This window comes from Peromyscus maniculatus, chromosome 3 (assembly GCF_049852395.1).
Source record: "Peromyscus maniculatus bairdii isolate BWxNUB_F1_BW_parent chromosome 3, HU_Pman_BW_mat_3.1, whole genome shotgun sequence".
NCBI classification, from domain to species: domain Eukaryota; kingdom Metazoa; phylum Chordata; class Mammalia; order Rodentia; family Cricetidae; genus Peromyscus; species Peromyscus maniculatus.
The window spans coordinates 104,457,008-104,480,550 of NC_134854.1; the positions used below are offsets into that span (position 1 = coordinate 104,457,008).

General features: G+C 48.6%; 1 protein-coding gene and 1 non-coding gene across 3 annotated transcripts in view; one reads left to right on the forward strand and one right to left on the reverse strand.

Moving 5' to 3' along the window:
- The window catches only part of Hk2 (hexokinase 2), a 51,253-nt gene that overhangs the window by 15,887 nt on the left and 11,823 nt on the right, over positions 1–23,543 (reverse strand). For both annotated transcript variants that reach the window (XM_042273506.2, XM_042273505.2), the window contains 6 exons: positions 17,663–17,825; positions 6,531–6,679; positions 2,271–2,390; positions 1,457–1,552; positions 841–940; positions 345–528 (listed from right to left, as the gene is read on the reverse strand). In XM_042273506.2, the coding sequence (XP_042129440.2) occupies positions 345–528; positions 841–940; positions 1,457–1,552; positions 2,271–2,390; positions 6,531–6,679; positions 17,663–17,825 (812 nt within the window). The remainder of the gene's footprint in view (positions 1–344; positions 529–840; positions 941–1,456; positions 1,553–2,270; positions 2,391–6,530; positions 6,680–17,662; positions 17,826–23,543) is intronic.
- On the forward strand, positions 12,877–12,965 carry LOC121828421 (small nucleolar RNA SNORA42/SNORA80 family). The gene has a single exon (XR_006070894.2). It is a non-coding gene; the product is annotated as a small nucleolar RNA SNORA42/SNORA80 family (small nucleolar RNA).

Below are 23,543 nucleotides of genomic sequence, written 5' to 3' on the forward strand. Positions count from 1 at the left end.
GACCACACTTGGAATGTGACCTTCCAAAATGACCTTTCTGCGCAGCAACGCCTCAGATCCCACCACATGGGGGGCTAAGGTAGGATTATTGCTCACCAAGAGTCTGTCTTGGAAAGAACCCAAGAACAAAAAAAGTGACCATCCTGAAGGACAATGTGTTTTTATCTGTCTCTCTTTTAGCCTTCTTGGTGACTTACGATCATGAACATTCCCGTAACTAGTGTGTGCCACCACAACCCTTTGGGGACAAAGTAAAAGCATGGGAACAACCCTTCACTGTGGCAGTCCCACCCCACCCCCCGACAGCCCCATGCCCTACCTACCCACAGGAAGGCCCCACTTACAGCTGTTTCCCAGGGTTCAGTGAGCCCATGTCGATTTCTCGGTCAAACTCGGTGCGGATGTCATTGAGGGTACCATCGTCCCCAAAGGCTCCCCACTCCATGTTGATGCACATCCGTCCCTCGTCACCCTCTACCATGTCAATGTGACGCATCTCCTCCATATAGCAGGCATTACTGCCGGTACCTGGTCAAAGGGGGGAATTGTTTGTTCAGAGCCTCCATGCACTATCCCGCCCCACCCACCTCCCTCCTCACTGCTGTATAAGTCTGCCTAGCGGCTGAGATTCCTCACTGTAGCCTCCTGGGACAACACAACACATGGGCGGGGCCTCTAATACACTACACTGCTTAACTCCACAGGTCCTGCCTCAGCCCAAAGTACCATTATCTTTACAAAGTAGAAGAAAACACCCAGGCTACGGATTCCTTCTTCCCTCTCAGCCCCCATTCCCACGCGCCGAACAGCGCTGGCTTTCACACCAGCGGCTCAACTCACCCACAATCAGACCAATCTCACAGTTCTGATCATCATAACCACAGGTCATCATGGTCCCAACTGTGTCATTCACCACGGCCACAATGTCAATGTCAAAGTCCTGCAGAGGATCAAAGGAACTTCATCATCAAAGTGGGGGCACAGACATGAAGATGGAGAAAGCAAGATGCACCATGCAAGTGTGTTACTAACTCAAACCATAGCCAAAGATGGTTAGAGGTGGAGATCTCCCCCACCTATCCTCCATCTTCAATAAGGACAATTTCCCAAACAACAGAAAGGACTGATTGAGTCCATCTTGTCTTCCCCCTCCTACACACAAGCAACAGACCTAGCCCGTCACCTCTCTTGTCAACCAGGCCAACTTTCCTACTTGACAATGAGCCCTCGGGTTAAGGATTAAAGGGTGTTCCTTGCACCAAGGCCAGAGTTACTGTCCATCAAAAACCCAAAAGGCACCTGATCACATACAAAAATCAGTGGGTAACAGGGCAGGGATGCTGAATACTTATCCTTGACTCTTACAAAACCCTCTCATGCTGAGTCCAGGGCAGACAGGGAAAGATTTCAGAGTGGACCTGACAGCCTGCAAACTGAGAAGTCCTTCCTTACTCACCCCTCTGCGACGGATAGCCTTCCGGATCAGATCCACCACATCTCTGCCTTCCACACCACTGGACTTGAACCCCTTGGTCCATGAGACCAAGAAACTCTAGAAGACCAAAGAATGATTATTTCCCACAACTGAAACAGTGAGTGACACTCCAACAATGCTCAGCCAGATCCCTCTACATCTCAGGGCTAAAGTCATGGTTAAATTTGTACACGGTCTCCTGACTAGCCCGGGAAAGAGGAGGCTCAGCTCCCCAAAAACACTAGGACAGGAGAGTGTATACATGAGTTTATCATGATTCCCTGCCCCTAAGTGGGAAGAGATGTCAGACAGGATACCTGGCCTCCTATTTCTGATCCTCCTGAGGACTGGGTTACAGTATGCACCACCGTGGCCAGTTTATGCAGTTCTGGAGAAGGTACTGTGTGTGCTGGGCAAGTACCCTACCAGATGAGTACATCCCCAGCCTCTCAGGTGTCTCTGTTTCATCCACGGGTCTTTCTCATAGCCCTTTAGATCAAAAGAGATCTTAATTTCTCATTCCTGCTAACCTGGACAGGATAAGGATACCACAAAGTATGTATGGGGGAGGGGCTGACAGAACACTTCTCTGCCTTTCGTATTTCATCACCCTCCTCTACACCTACACGTAACACATACATACAGGTTCCCCGAAGGGCCCTAAGTCTCAATACTGAAAGCCCATATGCAAAACCCCTCAGCACCACTGCCACCTCAGCTGCAGATGACTCAGGAGCCTCCTCCTTCCTCACAACCCCAAGCCCAACGCCACTGAAAGCATCTCAACCCCCCATACCTCATCTAGTTTCGTCTGGTGGCAGGGGAACGAGAAGGTGAAGCCCAGTGGGAGCTTCTTCGCTTTGATTTGCAGCTTGTCCATGAAGTTGGCCAGGCACTCGGCAATGTGGTCAAACAGCTAAGGGCACAAACAGGAAGTGAGCAGGAAGGCAGGATAACATAGAGGGAAAGACAGACTCGGTGACCGTTTATATTGATTGCCAACACAAAAAGAATCTGGCGTGACCCGGAAGACAAACTCGAAGCACGCCTGTGAGTGAGTTTCTAGATTAGGTTCGTTGAAGTGGGAAGAGCCCAGATGTGGGTGGCGCCCTTCCACAGGCTGGGGTCCTGGATTGAATAAAAAGGAGTAATGGAGCTGTGCGCCACCAGCATCTACCTATCTCTCTGCTTCCTGACTAAGGACAGCATGTGACCAGCACCTCAGGCTCCTGTCATCCATTCATGCTCTTCCTACCATGATGGACTGTATCCTCCAACCGTGAGCCAAAATAAACCCTACCTTTCTAATGTAACTTTTGTTACAGCAACAAGTAACTTATACAAAAATGAACTAATAATAGTCCTTAAGCCATAATCTGATCTCCGGCCAAAAGGAAATGACGTCTGGACTCAAGTCACTCAGTGTGCACAAAGGCATAATGCTAATCAGTGCTTGTTAGATGGAGTCTTCCGATTACGCCTTTTATTTGAATCTCGGTCAAAAGAGCCCTTTAGTCAGGGGAGGTAGTAGTTACAGAAAGTCCACATATGCCCTGAGCATCCTCTGCTGGCCATCATGGAAGTCCGGCTTATCTTCCTTCCCAGAATGGAATGTCCATCTCACTGCCAAGAAGTGCTTTGGCACCCCTGACTTTTGACGGAGGAGGGACAGGATACTTTCTGTTGGCTGTCTGTGAACCAACTCAACAAAAATAAGCACCCTTTATATTTTTCCTCTGTAATAGAAAGCTAATCCCCTGGAAGCAATTCAAAGAAGTTATTCTGGGGTTTTGTTTCTTATTCTAATTTATTTTTTATCTATCTGTGTATGTATGTGTGTTTGTCTGCCCAGGAAGGCCAGAAGAGTGTCCAATCCCTTAGAACCAGAGTTACAGGTGCTGTGAGTTGCCTGATGTGGATCCTGGGATCCAAACTCTCATCCTCTGATGAAGCAGCGATTGCTTTTAACCACTACGTCATTTCCACAGCCCCTATGTTTTGTTTTCTAGTTTCAAAATGGAAGACGGGGTGATGAGCACATTGAGCAGGTCCCACATGGCCACTGGGCCTTGTAGACTGTGCTCCTGACGAGGCCAGGCCAGAGCCCACCAACCAGGCAGTCCCCGCCTCACCCACTCAGCACCTCAAAGAGCACCCGGTAGCTCTCCAAATGTTGAGAGACTGAGGCCAGGGGCCATGTGGTATAAAAAGTAAGCAGAGGCTGAACAGAGTCCAAGGGCCAAGAGGGCCAGATGGCCAAATCTAAAAGCCAAGGAAGCAGGGGTCGGAGAACCAAGACAGCAAGCACGTCCCTTCCCAGAAAGAAGCAAAGGGGCTGGTGAGATGGCTCAGAGGTCAGGGCACTTGGTGCCAAGCATGTGACCTGAGTTCAATCCCTGGGACCCACATGATGGAGAGAAAGCGAGACTACTCCATGTTGTCCTCCGGCCTTCCCTGTGGGGGCCGCAGCCATCTCTTAACAAGCCCGCTCTGGAATCCTGAAGCAGATTAAACAATCTGGGATGGGGGGTTAACAGGCTCACTGGCTCCCTGAAGTCTGGGGTGAGGAGCAGGTGTGGAGGGAGGAAGGAAGCCAGACTAATCTAGGAGGAGCCAGCCCACACTGAACTCCCACATGGATCCTGTCCATCTGTCCCATCCTGTGCAAGGTTAACCACAGCTGATGCTGAACTTTGAGCCTCCAATCCAAGGCAAGCACACAGGCAGGACAGGTCACCAGCAGAGGCAGGCCACCGTCCCTTGAGCTAGCTGAAATTCTAATATACAAAGGGCTTCTAGAGAGAGCAGCAAGCTCTGCTCATGCTGAAACAACTATGGGACATATTAGACAATTCATAGAACCCCATTCCCGATGATCATTCTTTTTTCCAGTGCTGAAGACTGAACCTAAGACCTTGCTCATGCTGCTCTGCCACTGAGCTCTAGCCCCAGCCTTTAGGGTGAGCATCTTCATCCAAAGGCAAGTCATGCCAACATGACAAAATCATGGTGATTGGAGGGGCCTTTATCTGGGGTGGGGAGCAAGGTGTCTGACCGGTCCCCAGCCCTGACCACTGTTCCCTTCCTGCACTCAGGAGGCTGAGATAGGAGAGTGGAGATTTGGGGGCCAGCCCAGGCTACCTCTCGAGAGCCTGTCATCAAGTTCAACTAAATACAGCCAACGATCAGTCCCATTTTAAGTTTGCCATGCTTCAGGTGACTCACGGCTTTGCATGGGACAAATCCATTGCAAAAAGTTCTGATTCAATCAATGTCAAGATCAAAAACCTACAGGCTTTTTCTAGAAGGAAAAAAAGAAAACGATTTCTCCCTTGAACTGGAAGACTAACTCTCCCTTCCTGCTCTCTGGGGATCAGGATATGATGCTGGGAAAGTCAACACTTTCCTGCCATAAAAAGGCTCAAAGGGCAAAAGCCTGCTAGCCTGTGCTCCAATCCAAACGTGTCCTTTTCCGTATTGACAGAGGACCAGCTCACTCCTCTTCCCATGAACAGTCACAAACCCCAGCAGGGTGTGGCAGTGTTGGGATCAGGAGGTGAGGAAGAAGGGGATGTCAAGATAGCCCTGAGCCAGAAGTCAGTGGCCAGAAGACAGATTTCACCATGGACAGGTAGATTCACAGGTACTTGGGGACCTTTGCAAGTTTGAGGTTTGATGATTTAGCTTCCATCTAATTAAACTACATTTAAAAAAATCCATTGCTTTCTTTTCCTTTACCTAAAATACTTAAATTGGGCTGGTGAGATGACTCTTGCCACCAAGCCTGATGTTCGAACCCCAGAAGCTACGTGAAGAAAACTGATTCCTACAAATTGTCCTCTGATCTTTACTTACACATACATGTACATATGTAATATGTACCCCATACACACACACACACACACACACACACACACACACACACACACACACACACACACACTATCAGATGTCATAGTTGTCATTTTCATTTGGAAACATAGTCACACTATATATAGCCCAGGCTGGCTTTGAACTCTAAATCCTCCAGACTCAGCTTCTCGAATGCTGGGATTATAGATGTATGTATACCTGGCCCTGCCAGTCTGAGAGATTTCAAGGTAAATTTTAACTTCTTGAATCCTGAAACAGATTCCTTCTAGGTTGACAGACACACGGCAACTGTCAGCTAGAGGTTCAAGCCCCAGCCAGGCTCTTGGGAGAAAGGTGCCAGGGCCATGGGGTACCTGGGCCCTTCATGAGGTTTAAAGAGTTAAGTAGCTGTCTATGGAAATGAGAGAATCGTCCAGCACATTGTTAGGACATTAGGACATCGAAACTTCTGATACGCTTTTTGACTTTGTCTTATTTGGTTCTCAAACATTTGTCCTCCGGGAGCAGGGCCCAGAATGAGAGACAGAGGCAACATGAAGAAAGGTCACCACATTCTTCATGAAGGGGAACAATGCCATTGCTGGCCAGAGACTGGAGACAGGGCAGGAAGAAAGTCTGAAGAAGAATGAGCAAAAAACTCCTGTGGAGAAACAGCGAACATCAGTGTGCCTGCCAGTCATGGCGCTAGCCCCACGCACTACCTATTACCCCACCCTCTCTCTCTACAGACGGCGGCACTGTGAGGTGTTACCATTCTTCCTGACACCATGAGACACCTTCAGCAGAACTAAAATGCCCACAACCCCAGGGATCCAGCTTCCAAAGGATGCCGGCTGACCCTCAGGGCCACGCCCAAAGACAACGGTTCTGAAAATACCTTCCTCTCTCCCTCAGCTCACAGTCAGAACCCCTTTCCTTCCCAGGAAGTGACCTGGTTGGTGGAAGAAGCCCAATTAGACTGTTGAGGGTCCCACCCCTCCCAGCCATCCGCTGTGGTTTCTTTTACCGCCAAGCGCCCTCTGGGCACAAAATATGGCAGAGATAGTCGGGGCTCTCCCCATGGGAAACCTTAAAGCTGGAATGGTATCCAGGATATCCTAGGGACTGCCTTGCCGTGGGAGACGATGCAGAGTGTCCCACGGGTGTTGGTAGCTCAACTGGCACCCTAACAGGAAGACAGTACCTGGGTTCCACTACCCCTCATGATGTCCTCGGGGATGGCATAGATCTGGTTCTCCATCTCCACCTTCTGGAGGCCATTGTCTGTCACCCGTACTCGAAGCACACGGAAGTTGGTTCCTCCGAGGTCCAAAGCCAGGAACTCTCCATGTTCTGTAGACAAAGGAGGGTCTACCGTCAATGCCGGGAAAGACAAGACCAAACTGCCTCCTGGGAACCGGCTAAGACTTCAAACCCAGAGTCCCTCCATGGTGAGCATCAGCCACGCCTGGGTGAGAGCGGCCAGTTGGTTCTCTTTTTCTGGACACATTGGCTCTTTCTTTCTTTGAGACTGTCTCACCGTGTAACCCAGGCTTGCCTCCAGAGTCCTAGGATTACAGGCATGTCCCAAAACACCCAGCTTCATGTTTGGCTTTCTTAATGATAAGATATTTTTATTACTTTGTAATTCACATGAGGCGATTTCATATTCCAGTTGTCCTGGTTGGCTTGTCGATGACTTAAAACTAGAGTTATTTGGGAAGAAGAGCCTCCATTGAGAAAACACCTCTGATCAGGTTGGCCGGGGGGCTTTATCCCACCAGGAACTAGCAGCTGGGATAGGAAGCACCCGGACGCTGGTCAGTAACACAGGCAGCAGCTGGGAGGCATGGAATGGTGACCCAGAGTGAAAGTACTAAAGAAGCCTGAAGCCCACAGGGAGCCAGGATGGCAGGCTGCGGAGCCAGAAGAGAAAGCATCATGCCACTGTAGCCTCTCCCAACCCTCTGAAGGGATAGGGTTCATTTCTCGGTGAGGGACCGGGGACTCACGTGTGTGCTTGTCAACACTGAGCCTCTTGTCTGGTTGGGAGGGTCAAAGACATGTTCTGACCAAATAAACTAAAGGATTTAATCTGTGCTCACATCCCCGGGCTCCCTAAGCACCTTGCCCCCCCTTTCCTAAATGGACACACACACACCCCAAAAGACCACATCCTAGCAGCTCCCTGAATGCAGTGTCCATAGCCTCTAAAATTCAGCAGATACTTGGGGTAGGCATCGGCCACCTGAAGTTCCTCAGGACTTACACCCACAAGGTCCGGTGCAGGGCTAATGAAACCCACATTGCATGTGTGTGAAGCCATGCCTGGCTACCTTTTAGCCTAGAGCCTCTTTTACCCCAGGCACATGGAATTTGGTTTCTTGACCTCTGTTGTCCAAAACAGGAGCATCATACTTCCCAGGATTGTCGTGAGAGAATTAAGTGATGTTCTTGAATCATCCAGAACTACAGTAAGACCTTCAAAGACACAGGAGGCACCAGGCTCATTCATGGCAAATTTGGTCTCACATCTATTGAGACAAGTCTCCCAGACCCCACCTGGCAAGGGAGATGACGGACCTTTCCAGGAAAAGCCACTGGAATCAGCGCTGGTGACTTCAGCACCCTCTCGCAGGTACACATCTCCCATTCCCTAACGGGCTTCGGAAGGCATCGCCACTACTCAATCCAGACGCTCACTAAAGCAAAACCTTGTCGGGGGGAGACTCTGTCCACTCCCCCGCCTCGTGGCCTCAGATGACTTTTCTAGACACTCAAGTATTGAACCTCCACCAGGCATGGGGCCTCAGCCAGATTCTAGGAAAGGCTATGTGGTGGTTGTCAGGGGGATGAAAGAGAAAATCAGGGGTGAGTTGCCTCATCAGCACTTTGAGGCCTGGGATACACACGATCCGCTGAATCAGTGACCGTGGGGGACGGAGGTGACAGGCACTGCCTCTGGTTGGTTATGAAGACCAGCCCAGCTGGATTCAGCCCAGCATGGCTCCATCAGGAATGTGATTCGGCTGTATTTTCTGGTGGACTAAAGGGAACTGTAAATAACAGAGTGCTGGTAGGAACTGAAAGACGCTCACCGTTCTTTCAGACTACACCCCTCTTCTCTCCTCAGCACATCCTCCACACACACTCATAACCGAGGACTGGACCCTCTCGGAGTTCAAAACATGAGGCAATGACTCCAGAAATCCTATGACCCCATAAGGCAACGGAGGGACCGAATTTTCTAGGCTCAATCTCTATATGGCTCATGACCATTCCCCCCAGAGCAGGGATTAAGTGACAAGCTTTACCCACGGTGGCCAGGACTCATGAGTTCTGGCTCAGTGGTGGCCTGTAGAACTCACAGCATATAGTGCTGACTTCCCACAACCCTCGTGAGGTTCTGGTGATCTACAGACTAGGTTATACATGAGTGCATGGACACACGGCCAGCCATGGGTAAAGTACCAGCATCCTTTCATCCTTCATCATCATTCCTGGGTCTGAAAGTTGTTTTTCTAACTCTCCTTGGTCACTCTGATTCAACATTTACTACTAGTTATAGCTCAAGCCCTACCTCCACTGGGATCCTTCCAAGACATTCCGGAATCCCAGAATAGCGTTCATGGAGCATGTGATGGATTGTGAATGTAAAGGGCAAATACACCTGTGGAACTATGGTAGGACAGGAGAAAGGTCCTGATGCAAGAAAACATCCTTAGCCCAGCACGGTGACAGAGTCCTATAATCCCAATACTTAGGAGGTGGAGACAGGAGCAAGCCTCAGCTACATACTGAGTTTCAGTCCAATGAGGGAGGAGGTTTCTTAAGAAATCACACAGTCAGGGTTGAAAAGATAGCTTGAGGGTTAAGACAGAGTTAAGGTCTTCCAGAAAACCTGAGTCCTAAGCACCCTCTTCTATTATCCATGGGCACTGCATTTACACGGTGCACATGCATGCAAGCGGGCATACATACATACAAATGAATAAAAATAAAATTTAAGGTGGGCATGGTGGCACACAACTTTAATCCAAAGGCAGAGGAAGGACAGCTTGGTCTAAATAGTAAGTTCTGGGACAGCCAGGGTTACAGAGAGACCCTATGTCAAAATTGAAAAAAATAAAATAAATTTTAAAATAATACATAATAAAATACACTTTAAAAAAGATATCAAGCCGGGCGGTGGTGGCACACGCCTTTAATCCCAGCACTGGGAGGCAGAGCCAGACAGATCTCTGTGAGTTCGAGGCCAGCCTGGTCTACAGAGTGAGATCCAGGACAGACACCAGCGAAACTCTGTCTCGAAAGACCAAAAACAGCTATCAAAAAACTACAGGCAAAGCACCCAGTAGGATCTACAGAGAACACTAAGTAACTATGGTTGGTTTTTAAAGCACCTTACGGGAGGCACCACCTCCTACTGGATTTGTTCGCTAATGGTTCACTCATTAAATAAGATGTTTGGCTGGCAGCTGGGAGGGGGTTTTTATGAGATCAGGTCTGGTGACTTTCCATATTGTTAAGCATGCTGTTATCACTGGGTCATAACTTTCACTTTTTTTAAAACATAAAACATGAGAGCTGATGAGTTGGCTTACTGGGTAAAGGTGACTGCCACCAAGTCTGACAACCTGAGTTTGATTCCCGGAACCCACATGACGGAAGGAGAGAGTGCATTCCTGCAAGTTTTTCCCTCTGACCTCCATATTCACTGTGGCACTCACACACAGACAGAAGCACACACACATGCATTCCAGCACACACAGGTGCACACACACAAAACAAACAAGTGTAAGAAAGATGGATGCTAGGAGTAGTCAGCGGCACACCTTTGATCACCACAAATATTCCGACCCAGAGCCACCCAGCCAAAGGATTTTTCTACGATGAGTAACAAGGCTGCTTACTGGAAAGTTGTAAACCCTCAGACAGGGAATTCTTCACTTACGATGCCAAGAGTGTAAAACCTGGAGGTAACAGCGCCCCCGAGCTGCGCTGGGTGTCAGGAAGTGATGCCTCTAAAGTTGAGTCATTTGGCTAAGGTCACAAAGGGGTGAAAGAGAGCTAGGATTTGATGCCAAGGCTTCCGACTCCAGAGCCCATGCCCATTCCTCAGGACCACACCCTCCTCTTTCGTGACTCTCATTCCTGGAAGCCATACAGTAGTGAGAAAGAAAAGCAAAGGCACCATCGTCTCTACCAGGAAACCCAGCTCAGCCCTGGGAGGCTAGATCTTCTTCTGTACTGAGTGGAGGGATGAAGGAGTGAGACAGGGAAGAGTGGCCGGCCCTTCCTGACAGCAGAACCTGCTGGAGCTTGCCAATGTGGGCTGTGTGTCTATGCACAAAATAAACCGGCACTCTCTAATATCATACCAAACCTCTGTACCCACCTCACAGGACACTTCAGGTCTCTCTAAGGAAGATACTCTTCATTTAAAAACACCCATACATACAAAAAAATTATACATAAAAAAATAAATCAGAAAATAGCTCTATCCGTAGCTCCGGTACTGGTGACAGAGGGGCGGCGGGTGTCACCCTCCATATCAGATTGCCCAACGGGAGAAGGGTGAAGGTGCTCCCTCGGGCCATTTGTTTGCGGACTCACTTCCCATCCAGCATCCCACTTTCAGTTTGATTCTTATCAGATACATAAGGCCAGTGAGATAAAGGGTTCCAGCCTCTCCTGGGAACTCACCTGTCGCAGGGAAAGACGGGGCACTGAAACGGCAGTTGGCTAGCCATCTGAATGAAATGGGTAATCAATGTCACCTGAGGTAACGCGACATCGGTAATTGATTTGAGCAATTCATCACTCCTGGGTTGTTAGTTCAAAAACTTCCGCCAGGTGATCTGGTGGTACCCGATGACATCTGGGCTCTTGTTTTGTTTTGTTTTTAAGGTTGAGGGACAGGGGCCAGTTGAATGTTCCAACAGGGTCTATTTTCAACCATTAGGTACTTGCCACTAATTAAAATAGATCGCCACCTGCTTCTCCCATCCGGCACTCAGCACAGCAGGCCCAGCCAGAGTCTTTAAGAGCGCCTTGCAATAAAAGGCCTTGTGTTTCGGGGCTGCAGTGTCCTGGATCAGGGTTAGGGCTGGAGCATGGCTCCTAAGCCCCCAAAGCAGGTGATTAAGCAGGCTACTTAGAAATGAAAGATTCTGGGAGCCCCTTCTAAACAAGGGGTATCCCACAGTTCCCATGGTTCTAGGCATGCTGGAAGGTGGCAAGGCCTGTCTGTAGCAAGGGTTAGGGAGAGTAGTTCACCTCCTGAACCTCATCTCCAGTTTTATTTCTTCTCACTGTTTCTGCTTCTTCTGTGGGTTTTTGCACTATAAGATTTCATTCAATTAAATTTAGAACTGAGGTGCATTCTCCAGAAATAGAGGTGGGGTCATTTCAAGAAATGATTGTTTTGGTTGTTTTACATTTATTTATGTTGTGTGGATGTGGCCTTTAGAGGACAGCTTGTGCAAGTCTGTCTTGTCTTCTCCTTCCACCATGCAGGCCCTGGGAATCGAACTCAGGTTGTTGAGTTTTGCTGCCTTCACCTACCGAGCTGTCTCACTGGCCTGTGATACGAGGCCTCGCTCTGTAGCCAGGATGGCCTCAAAGTCCTAACAGTCCTCCTGCTTGAGACCCTTCCCCTCAAGCCCCAGTGTGCTGTGATTACAAGTGTGAGCCATCATACTTTAAGATCACTACTTTAAGTCAAAAAAGGTGGTGATCACTCAGGCCCCCAGTTTAGTATTGGACCCCCACCCACTTCAACAGCCTGTTTAAAGACCCTCCTCGGGGTTGGGGATTTAGCTCAGCAGTAGAGCGCTTGCCTAGCTAAGCGCAAGGCCCTGGGTTTGGTCCTCAGCTCCAGGGAAAAAAAAGACTCTCCTCTTCACTTTGTCACTAATATGAGGCAATGGACAGTCGTTTGGATAAGATGGGAAGGCATCATCTTTACGTTTTCTACTTTTCACTTTATTAAACAGTAATTTGTATATAAAGTGTATGGTTAAAACTTATTTTGAGCCAGGCACTGGCGGTGTACGCCTTTAATACCAGCACTCGGGAGGCAAAGCCAGGTGGATCTCTGTGAGTTCAAGGCCAGCCTGGTCTATACAGTGAGATCTAGAACAGGCACCAAAGCTACAGAGAAACCTTGTCTCAAAAACAAAAAAACCTGGGGTTACAGAGATGGCTCAGTGGTTAAGGGCATGTACTGCTCTTCCAAGGGACTTGAGTTTGGTTCCCAGCACCTGTACACAATTACTTTAACTTCAGCTCCAGGCAATTTGACGCCCTCTTGTGGCCTCCCAGGGCACTGCACTCATGTGCTCAAACACACTAAACACATATATAATTAAAAATAAATAGAAGGGACCTTTAATCCCAGCACTCAAGAGGCAGAGACAGATCTCTGTGCATTCAAAACTAGCCTGATCTACATAGCATATTCTAGGCCAGTCAGGGCTACTTGCTCTTAAAAAATAAACACAAAAAAAAATGAAATTAAAAGAGAGAGAGAGAGAGAGAGAATCACAGTGTCCCATGCTAGAGCAAACTGTGGCTCCTAACCATTGCCCAGCCCTTGTGCCTGTAGGCTGCTGACACTGTAGTGGGTCACACAGTGGAATAAGGAAAAAAAAAAAAAGGAGTCAAAAAACTAACTGAATCCATCGTGAGTCTGTGATCAAATTTCCCTGCCATTAGTTGCTTCAACAGTGGGCATTGAAGACAGCGCCTCAAAGCTCCACAATTGCTCTGACTGCATGCAACCCAGCCTCTGACTGCAACCCAACCAGGAGAGATGGTAATGGCATAAGACGGATCATTTCCGCTCTCACAAGGATACCTTTCAGGCACAGGCAACCAGACTTAGTCTGAAGCTGCCAGATGGAGAAAATAGGGTCAGCACACGTAAAGTTCATGGCATGGTTAGGTGTCAGCACGTCAGACGCAGGTCTGGCATAACTCTATATGCCAAAATATGCCATGTCCAAAGCAGCTACAGCGTACAGCTCATGCATTGGGGCTACTAGCATTGCGCAAATGTCATTGTCACAGACTCTTGTTCCCAAACAGGTCAGACTGTGTTTTCACAAGGCTTGAGTGTGAGTAGCACTGCAGGGGGATAGACAAGGAAGACTAGAGTGCTGCACGGCAGCCCAGCCAAGCAGCAGTGGGGGTCTGGGTTCTAGGGCCAGGTAAAGGGGGCAGGATCCACATTGGGATCCCACACAGGACCCTTCCTGGCCACCCATGTCAGAAGACATAGCCACGCACTTCCAAGGTCACTCACTCAGTACCCAAGTAGACTTCTACATTCAGTTTCTGAACTGGCCTTATAACAAATTCTACACCCCCAGAAAGGGACCCACCCCCTACCTGTCCTACACTAGTTAACACCAGTGGCCCCTGGAGACTGCGATATATGGGCTATGTGGCCCTATCTAAACCACAACAAAAGTCAATACAGCAAATGACCAGGTGTTTGACCCAGTGCCCAACATATGTAAATGCAACTCATAATACAGAGGCTATCGGTACAATCTTTGCTTAGGTTGTTGGCACCCCATAAACCCACTTATTAACTTGCTATGAGCTCGCTGTTGAACCAGGCCTCCACTGCACGGATGTTGGTATAATACACAGCAACCAAGATAAGAGGCTTCAGCAGCTTCCACACAGCCTATCACCAAGCCGGTCTCCCTTTATCGCACCTCCTGCTCACGTTATATGGCCCAGTATCACTCTTTAATTATCTCATCTGCGTCAGCTTTGTCTCCCTGGGGACAATTTTCACTCTTCAAAGGCAGGACTCAGGGGCTTGGCACACCACTGCCTCACAGATGACCGAACCTTGGAGAGGACTTTGCAGATCAAACTGAACCAGAGCCTCCCCAAAGAAGAATGAAGACTTTGTGCTGGGCATGTGGGAGGTACACGGAGACTAAAGCATGCCATTGGTGGTGTGCTTCATTTAGGGCTGGGAGTTGGCTGAGTGGAAATCCCAGCGCCACCACCTGCTTGCTATGGGACTATTCTCTGTAAATCAACTTTTCCTGTTCTGTAGAGTACCTACCATCAAGACCCTGAGAGTGCCTTATTACACAGGACTATCTGTTATCTGGGACACAGTCCAGTTTCTGTCTGAATGACTTCAGGATGGATGTGGCTGTACCTAGTGCAAGGATGCTTTGAGGGATATGAGTTTTATTTGTATCCAACAACTAGGGGGTTATGTGACTTCTGGCAACTCATCATGTTGTGAGATCTGTACTTTAAGTATGCTCATTTATTTAAGGTGTTGGACAGTATTCCTTCAGGCAAAGATACATTCTTAACATGCTGGCATTACAATCAGCACCGCAACCTCATTTCAAAAGCTTCGGAGTTGAGCACTTGCTGCACACACAGACCCAGGCACTCACATGCTCACACTCACACACCTGGTAACTTTGGCATGTTCATGTTTGACTCCTGGCTCAGCCTATCATCAGTGGTGTGAACTTAGGCAAATGATTTGACTACCCCACACCTCACATTCTAAAAAGGAGGATAAAAATCTCGTGTAGGGGCTGGGAGATGGCTCCAAAGGTAAAGAAAGGTACTTGTTGCCAAGGCCGACAACCTAAGTCCCATCCCCGGGACCCAGATGGTGGAAGGAGAGAGAGAGCCAACTTCATTCAGCAAGTTGTTCTCCGTATTCACTCAAGTGCACACACACACACACACACACACACACACACACACACACACACACACGCAATAAATAAATAAACAGAAAAACAGATAAATGAATACAAACATAACCCTAGAGAATTTTTGTTTAAGTAGATAAATTGGTGCTGGAGAGGTGGCTCAGCAATTAATTGCGAGCACTTCTGCTGTTAAGAGGATGCAGGTCCAATTCCCAGTGCCCGCATGCTGGCTCAGTCTGTAACTCCAGTTCCGGGGGGCTCAATGCCCTCCTCTGACCTCCCAGAGCACCTAGCATGCACATGGCATACAGGTATGCAAGCAAAAGATTCATGCATACAAAAATAAATAAATCTTTAGAAAAATTAATTAACACATGTAGATGCTCAGGATTAGTCCCTAGCTCATAACATAGACTTCAACATTCAACAGGTGCTTTTTTAGTGAAAAAACCAGGCTGTCCTTCATTTATCAGAATGATAAATTTATTTTTATCAATACATTTATCAGAACGTCACATGGAAACATAGACGTGGGCATGGTTTCCAGTCAGAATGTGACAGGAATGGTAAACATACCAATCTAGAGGGCACAACAGAAGAACTCCCAACCTCCCCCGTTCCCCACTCCTAGGGGCTCTTTGAAGGCCTGGAAGGTCACACATTCAATGACCCTTAACAAGAACACGTGCTCCGGGCCAGGCTGGGTCACGAGGCTTCAAATATACTTCTTTTAGGAATTGTACAAAATCCTGTTAAACCAGATCCTCAAAAGGTGTTCCTCAAGGACACATAGTGATCCAAGGTCAGGTCCCAACACAGACCAGCCTTCCACAGCCTGAACCCTGCATGTCCTGTGGAACTCAAAGTGGACTGGCCACTGGCTGGCTTCTTCGAGTTGTCTCCTCCGATCTTGGGCTCTCTCCCCTGGTCCCTAGATAAAGAGCTCACACTAGCACTCCCAGCCTTCATGTACCTCAAAAGTGCTGGTCTGGAACATAGATGGTTCCCGTGACAAACAAACAAGCTCTGCCACCTCTACCTCAGGGATGCTACCACCAAAAGCACTGTGGAGGTTCAACCTCCTGGCTTTCGCTTTGAATCTTCTCTCCCTTGTCCATCACAACCTCCCACCCCAACCACCCCACTCCCGGGGCCATGACTATGTCTCCTAGACACAGCACTACCTGAACTAACTAACATGGGCACGTAGATTCTGTTCACACCCCTCAGAAACTTCCATCATCTCCACCACATCCACAGAAGGAAAACTCTATGCTTCAGGCCCACGAGCAAGGCCTTCTGGGATCCAGCCCTCACCCATCTTATGTATGGCTATTTCCTTTCATTGGGAGGCTCTCTCCTGGAGGGAGGGTGATAAGACTCTGGAAGCTGGTGGATAGAGAGGGCTCAGGAAGTTAACTTAGGAAGACCAGGAAGCCCCACACACCAAAGGCCCCTCCCCTAAGGCCATGGAAACAGTAGCAAACGCTGTGGGAAGGCGAAGGCAGAGCTGCCCCTAAGTTGAGCAGGGAGCTGTAGGGATACAGCTTTCCGAAGGGGTCGCCATGCTGGGTAGGCTTTGCCGGAGTGCAGCTGTCTCTGAGTCACCCGTGTTCCTGTGAGTGACCCCAGTAAGCTTGTTTGTGCACCAGGCTGGATTTTGGTGAGACGATTTGTTTGATCTGTGCCGGTGCCTATCTGGGTGGATGGGTGGATGGATGTTTGCTCGCTTCTCCCCAGAAAGTCAAATAACATTTTCTTTCCAAAGTCAGTCTCCACCAGTATAATAAAAACCTCTCGCTTAGTGGCATCGTAAGAGAGCTTATCCAAACAGGAGCGTAAACAAAGCTCAATAGCTTATTTCCGTCTTAGGGCCTGGAGAGGTGCCTCAGCCGTTAAGTGCACTGGCTGCTCTTCCAGGACCTGGATTCTAGTCCCAGCACCCACATGGCAGCTCCCAACCATCTGTAAATCCAGTTCCAGGGGCACTGATGCCCTCTTCTGGCCTCTGTGGGCAGACACACATGTAGTGTACAGATATCCATGCAGGCAAAACACTCATACACATAAAAATAAAACAAATATTTTTAAGAAATAATACTGGGATATATAAAATGGCTCTTCCCAATTCTTCCCCCCAGTTTACTTGAACTCATAGGACTTTTTCATGGAGCTATTAAACAATCTAAACACTGTGAATGGCACCAGGTACATACAGGCTGGCCAAAGAGTGGCTTCTACAGCCTACAGCTGTGCCCATCAACCTATGGGTTGTCATGTTTAACCACCATCACTGTGCTCTAGGTGGGACTGGGAAAACCAAACTGAGCCAAGAAGCCTTGCTCGGCACATGCTCAGAAGACAAGTGGCTGTCAGCAGGACACTGGGAGGCTGACAAAGAGTTCTGACCCTGGCTGTCCAAGCAGTCAGATGGCCATCCCCTCCCACAGCCTTCCACTCACTCCCAGTGTTTGCATCAGCCTGCGCTGACTTCTCAGGGTGAAAGCAAGAGCCTTCGATTGAGACCGGTTCTCTGTGTCCCTGAACAAAGCCAACCAAGTGGACTCTCAGTCCGGGGATCCGTGGCGCAGTCACGCACACACGCAGACACGAACACACATAGTACCTGTCCCATCCGGAGTTGACCTCACGAAGGTGGGCAGCATTTTCACAGCCGCAGTAGGGTGCGTGGTGGCTCCTAGTCCTTTCTCCATCTCCTTCCGGAACCGCCTAGAAATCTCCAGAAGGGTCTCATCTGAGAGACGCATGTGGTACAGATATTGGTCAACCTGAGGGGAGATAGATACCAATGGGTTAAATGAACTACAGTACAGACGCATGTCATGAACTATCACACAGCCTTTCAAAAGAAAAAAAAAAAAAAAAAAACTTAGGCTTGTAACTCAAGCATTCAGGAGCCTGAGCCTGAGAGAGGAGGATTGCAGTTCCAAGGCAACCTGAGCAACACAGTGAAAACCTGTGGTTTTTTTTCTTCTTGAGCTGGCGGTTGAGTTCCAGCTAAAGACCTGCGGTGGAGCGCTTCCTAGAATGTAAAAGTGTAACAGGAATTGCTAAATGGTCTTATAATAAAAAACCCAGAGCCAGAATATGGGGTGAATGCTGAAGGAGCAGAGAGACAAAGGAACACAGCCACCACCTCTTACCTCACCAACTCCTCAGCCCAAAAAAGCCTCTAGCTGAAAGGGACGCTTCTGCTGAAAAGCCTTTAGTTCCTGTCTCCTCACACCTTGTATACCTTTCTCCACCCAGTCATCACTTCCTGGGATTAAAGATATGTGTGCTTCCCAGTACTGGGATTAAAGGTGTGTGCCACCACTGCCTGGCTCTGTTTTCTCTCCTAGACTGAGCCAATCTCATGCAGTCCAGGGTGGCTTTGAACTCACAGAGATCCAGATGGAGCTCTGCCTCCAGAGTGCTAGGATTAAAGATGTGTGTGCCAACTGTCTGGCCTCTATGTTTAATCTTGTGGCTTGTTCTGTTTTCTGATCATCAGGTAAATTTCATTAGGGTACACAATATACTATCACATAAGACTCTAGCTGAACCCCAACACTGCAAGAAACAAGGCAACCCAACAAAACCTACCAGGCCCGGTGCATTCCCAAATTCTAACACTTCAGAGACAGAGGTAGTAGGATCAGTTCAAAGTCACCCTGACATACAAAACCAACTTCTGCTACATGAGACTCATAAAAACAAACCAAAAAATAAATAAATAAATAAATAAATAAATAAATAAATAAATAAATAAATAAATAAATAAAACAGAACAAAAATAAAACAGCTCAATTTCTAGAGGATAGAGAACCAGGGGGAGGCATCTGGGGAAGAAAAGAGTTATTTTCAAGTAAATTAAATTAAAACAATAGCACCCTGTAGCAGAGACTAGCGGTCTCCCTGCCCAAAGTGACCTCACACGTGGCCAGTCCCGTCCATCCGATCACCCCTCACCCCGGGGCTAGCAGCCATCACCTCCTCCCTGGTTTTACACAATCCCCAGTTCCATTTTTAATTCCCCCATCAGTTTCCCAAACCCCACCTGGACTCTGCTGTTCCTTATGTTTATTTAATGTTTAATAGCCCTTAGGGGTTTCCCACTGTGGTGGTTGTTGAGACAAGAATGGCCCCCATAGGGTCATGTGTTGGAATGCTTAGTCATGAGGAGTGGCATCCTTTCAAAGGATCAGAAGGATTATGAAGTACAGCATGGTTGGGGTGGGTGAGGTCTTGTTGGAGAAAGTCTGTCACTGGGGGTAAGCTGAGGCTTCTTCAAGAGTCCACACCAGGTCCAGTGTCTCTCTTCTCTCTTGCCCTCTGCTCCGTACCCCTCTCATCAGAAGGTAGCTCTCACTCAGATACTGCTCCAATGCCATGCCTATCTGATTGCCACCATAATGATAATGGACCAAACCTCTGAAACTATTGTAAACAAGCCCCCAGTTAAATGCTCCCTTTTGTAAGAGTTTCCTTGGTCATGTTGTCTCTTCACGGTAACAGAACCATGACTAAGACAGCCATCAAACGTCCTAAGCCCCCCATAAGTTAGCCTCTGCCCACTTCCTAATCATAGGGCATGTCCCTGCTGTTCTTCGTACATTCTGTGGAGGAAGTCCAAGCTGTCCTCCATCCACTGCCATTGAGGACCCTGAAACTACATGTGCATCCCATCATCTCTTGCCAGCCCTGAAGACCTCTCTCCAGAGCCTGCACTGGCCCTCCTGAAGATGACACTCAGGCCTCCGAGCAATTCTAAGGACTTGAGCTTTTTCTTGCCCCATACCTAACCCATAATTTGGAAATAACTCTCCTGGTCTTCCAATTGAGTTACACCCTGATAAGCCCAACCTAACTTACTGAGCACCACAGCCAGGAGGCAGTATGCTGGAGCGCACTAGCGATTGACTCTTGTGATGAGGGGTTGCCTAGAGGGAGAGAATACCAAGAGTACATAACCCAAGAAGAACCCTGCCACACAGGACAGTTGGTCCTTCTCTGGGCATTGTCACTGATGTGAAATTAGAATCCCTACTTCACTATTTCCAGAGAGAGGAGAGAGACTCAGAAATCTTCCAGACACTCCCTCTTCATTTGCCACGGAGGTAGAGGAAATCCCTCATGGTAGACAGCAGACCCTGCACTGCCTTGTGATGGGTCCCCCTGCTGCTTCCTAAGTGTTAAGTTATGTCTACAAGAGAGCAAATTCCACAGCAATCTCTCTTGGCTTATCTTCAAACTTCCTGAGTTCTTTATTTTGTGTGACTGTGATTGTGATTGTGACTGTGAGTGTAGTATGTGTGTATGTGTGGTGGGGGGGGAGCACCATGGATTTGGGGATAGAACTCAGGTCCTCCTGCTTGCCAAGTAAGTACTTGACCAACTGAGCTCTCCCCAGCCCCATCTTCGAGGTTCTAATTGTCAATTGTTGTCATTCTTAGCTCCAAGAACAGAGTTGAAAGGCTGCCCTTTATTCCAGGCCTGTTACCCTTTGTTCAGGAGATTATAATCACCTTTCAGTAGCAGATAAAAATGATAAAGGCTACCACGGCCACCAGCAGTGGGTAAACATTTCCAGGCTTGCTTACTAACAGAAGGCCCCACCTGACCTGATCACCATTGTCTTTGAAAGAACTTCTACAAGGTCTATGTTACAGATCCGAATGCCACAGCTTCCTAAACATTCCACTGGTGCCCATTCATTCCTTGGTGGCTGCTGTGCTCTGAATGAATGGCAGCCAAGGGTAACGGGAGTGAGAAGCAGGTGTAGCCACCAAAAGAGAATGCAGTTTCCACAATCCTTCCATTTGTCCCCCAGAGGGTCAGGAACACATGCCTGGAGTCATGGAAAAGCCCCAGGGTGGGGGGTGGGGGTGGGGGGGTCTAGATCTTACTTTTACACACAGCAGTGGGACACCGACCAGCCAAAACAAGCCCTCTAAGAAAGGGGAACCCTAGGGTGACCAACACAAACATCTATGTTTGATCACTTCACTTCCCCCGAGTTCTCCGACTTCAGGCTGGGTGCTTTCCATCCTGGGGCTACTTCCCTCAGCTCTAGAGTTTAGAAGCCCTGTCTTCCTTCAATCACAGCTAAATCAGTCTCTGATAAATTCTGTGTGGTCTCCAGACGGCCACTTGTGATAAAAGTTCCCAAACTTGGCTGCAATCCAGGATCATGAGACACTTGCAGAAGCTTTTTCAGGGTTTGTGAAGCTGTTGTTTTAGGTTTTGTGTGTCTATTTTGTCTTATTGGTTTTGTGTTGGTTTTGATTTTGTTTTGGGGATAGAGAGAGAACAAGTTGGGTAGGTAAGGAGTTGGGGAGGATCTGGGAGTTGTTGAGGAAGGCAAAAAGACATGACAAAATGTATTATCTGAAAAAATTAATAATAATACTAATAAGCCCTAAGTGCAGGCCTGTGACCCCAGCACTTGGGAGGTGTAGGCAGCAAGAGGAACAAGAGTTCCAGTTTCTAACTGAAAGTTAGAGGCTGGCCTAGGCTCTAAGTATCCATTCCAGGCTGACCAAACAGACGCTTCTAGGATTGAGGCATCTGATAGCCTCACCCACTCTGGAGCAGGTTTCCAAGGTGTCAATAACACGATCAGAGTTGGCCAGGTTCTTGCAGTCAGTGTGGCTTTAGGCCAGTCATTTTCACTTGGGAGGGTAAAACAGGAAATTCACAGCAAGCTGGAAGCTAGCCCCAGCTACAGAGAAAGTTCCAGGCCAGCCTGCACTATAGAGTGAGAATTTGCCTTTAAAAAGAGCAGGTAATGGGGGGGCGGGGGGGGGGGGGTCACTCAGCTAGTGATGTTGCCTTGCAAACATGAGGACCTGAATTCCACCCCAAAAATCCATATTAAAAAAGCCAGGGGGCTAGAGAGATAGTTAAGAGTACTGTTTGCTCTTCCAGAGGACCGGGATTCAATTTCCAGCACCCACACGGTAATTCACAATGGCCTGCAACTCCAGTCCCAGAGGATCGAGTGCCCTCTTCTGGGCTCCCGGGCACCAGGCATGCAGAAGGTGCACAGACGTTCACAGACAGAATCCAGCCCAGCCTAACTGGTGAGTCCCAAACCAGTGAGAGACTGGCTGTCTCAAAGAAAAACATTTAAAAATGGATTGCAGTGAAAAAGCAACACCCAAGACCATCCTATGACCTCCACACACTTACGTACAGACATACATACATGTGCAGAGATGCACACAAGACAAGGAGAAAAGCAGAAGCTGGGACATTGCGCCAGGGGTGAAATCATCCAGTGTTGATTGACCCAGGCTTCTGGGATGTGGAGAGACAAAGCCTGCCCTTTCTGGGAAGAGATTTAAGTAGTTGGGACCAGCAAAGCGGAACCATTCGGGCCAATTTTCACTGAACCGAGGGCCCCGGCACAAGAAAAATCAGTATGTAAATCCTAGCTGCGTCACACACATAGGTTGGCAATGCTGGAGAAGTGCGACAGCGTCTTCGCTATAAAATGGGATGAAGAGTCCACCAGTCAAGACAGAATTGAGGTACCAAGCATAAAGCTCTCCCGCTTTCCCCTCTCTTCCTTCCCCTTCCTCTTCTAGAATTCTCTCTACCAACGGGCACCCACAAGGGCCACGGACAATCCTCAACCACACTCAAGGTTTAACAAAGCAGGACTCATTTCCCAGACAGTCCTCTTCTCTTCCTGTGCTGGTGGTTCCTGGCCTGTGGGAGTGTGTTTTGGGGGAAGGGAGGGGGTCCTTCCCTTTACGTCTCTCTCTGAATGGGAGGCAGAAAACAGGCTGGGGAGTCCCAGGCAGGCAGAGCTGGCTGGGCTCAGGGAAGAGGCTGCCAGGCTACCCAAGGCAAGGGCATGTGAGATAGCACTTCTAGCTGATAGCCGCAGCGATGCTGAAGATTAGAACTTCCTCATTGGGCAATCTGGGTCAGTTTCATTTCTCCCACAGCGCCAGTCTGAAGTGACTCTTCCTCCAGAGTCGGAGGTGGAGACAGGGCAAGCGCTAAAGAAAAGCAAACCCTGCCAGGCCGTGGTGGCCCACACCTTTGATCCCAGCAATGGGATCGCTTGTGAATGCTGAGGGTGTATTCGGGTCACCACCTCGTTGATGGCAGAACGGCCCTTCTTCTCGCCACCCTTTGCAGAGAGCCATTCTGCCGGGCCCAAGTTGGGCAAGACCGGCGCAAGGAATTGTGGGAAGGAAAAAGGAAAGCCGCATCACAAGTATGAGCTTCAACTTTCTTAACACTTAGGTTCTTGTCCTGAAGAAACAACTGTGTCAGCTGTCTCCGGCCTCCACTCAGCCTGGCCTCCCACAGGACAGTTAGAAAGCGCCCTGCCTTCTGCAGGTGACTTGGTCTTTCTTGTTTGAAATCAACCACAAAGGAACGTGGGGCAATTTCACCCAGCATGAGACCATGCCACTGGCCACCCTCTCCAGGGACACAGATGTACCTCATGATCACATGTACTAGATGATCAGTAGTGGAAAGAAGCA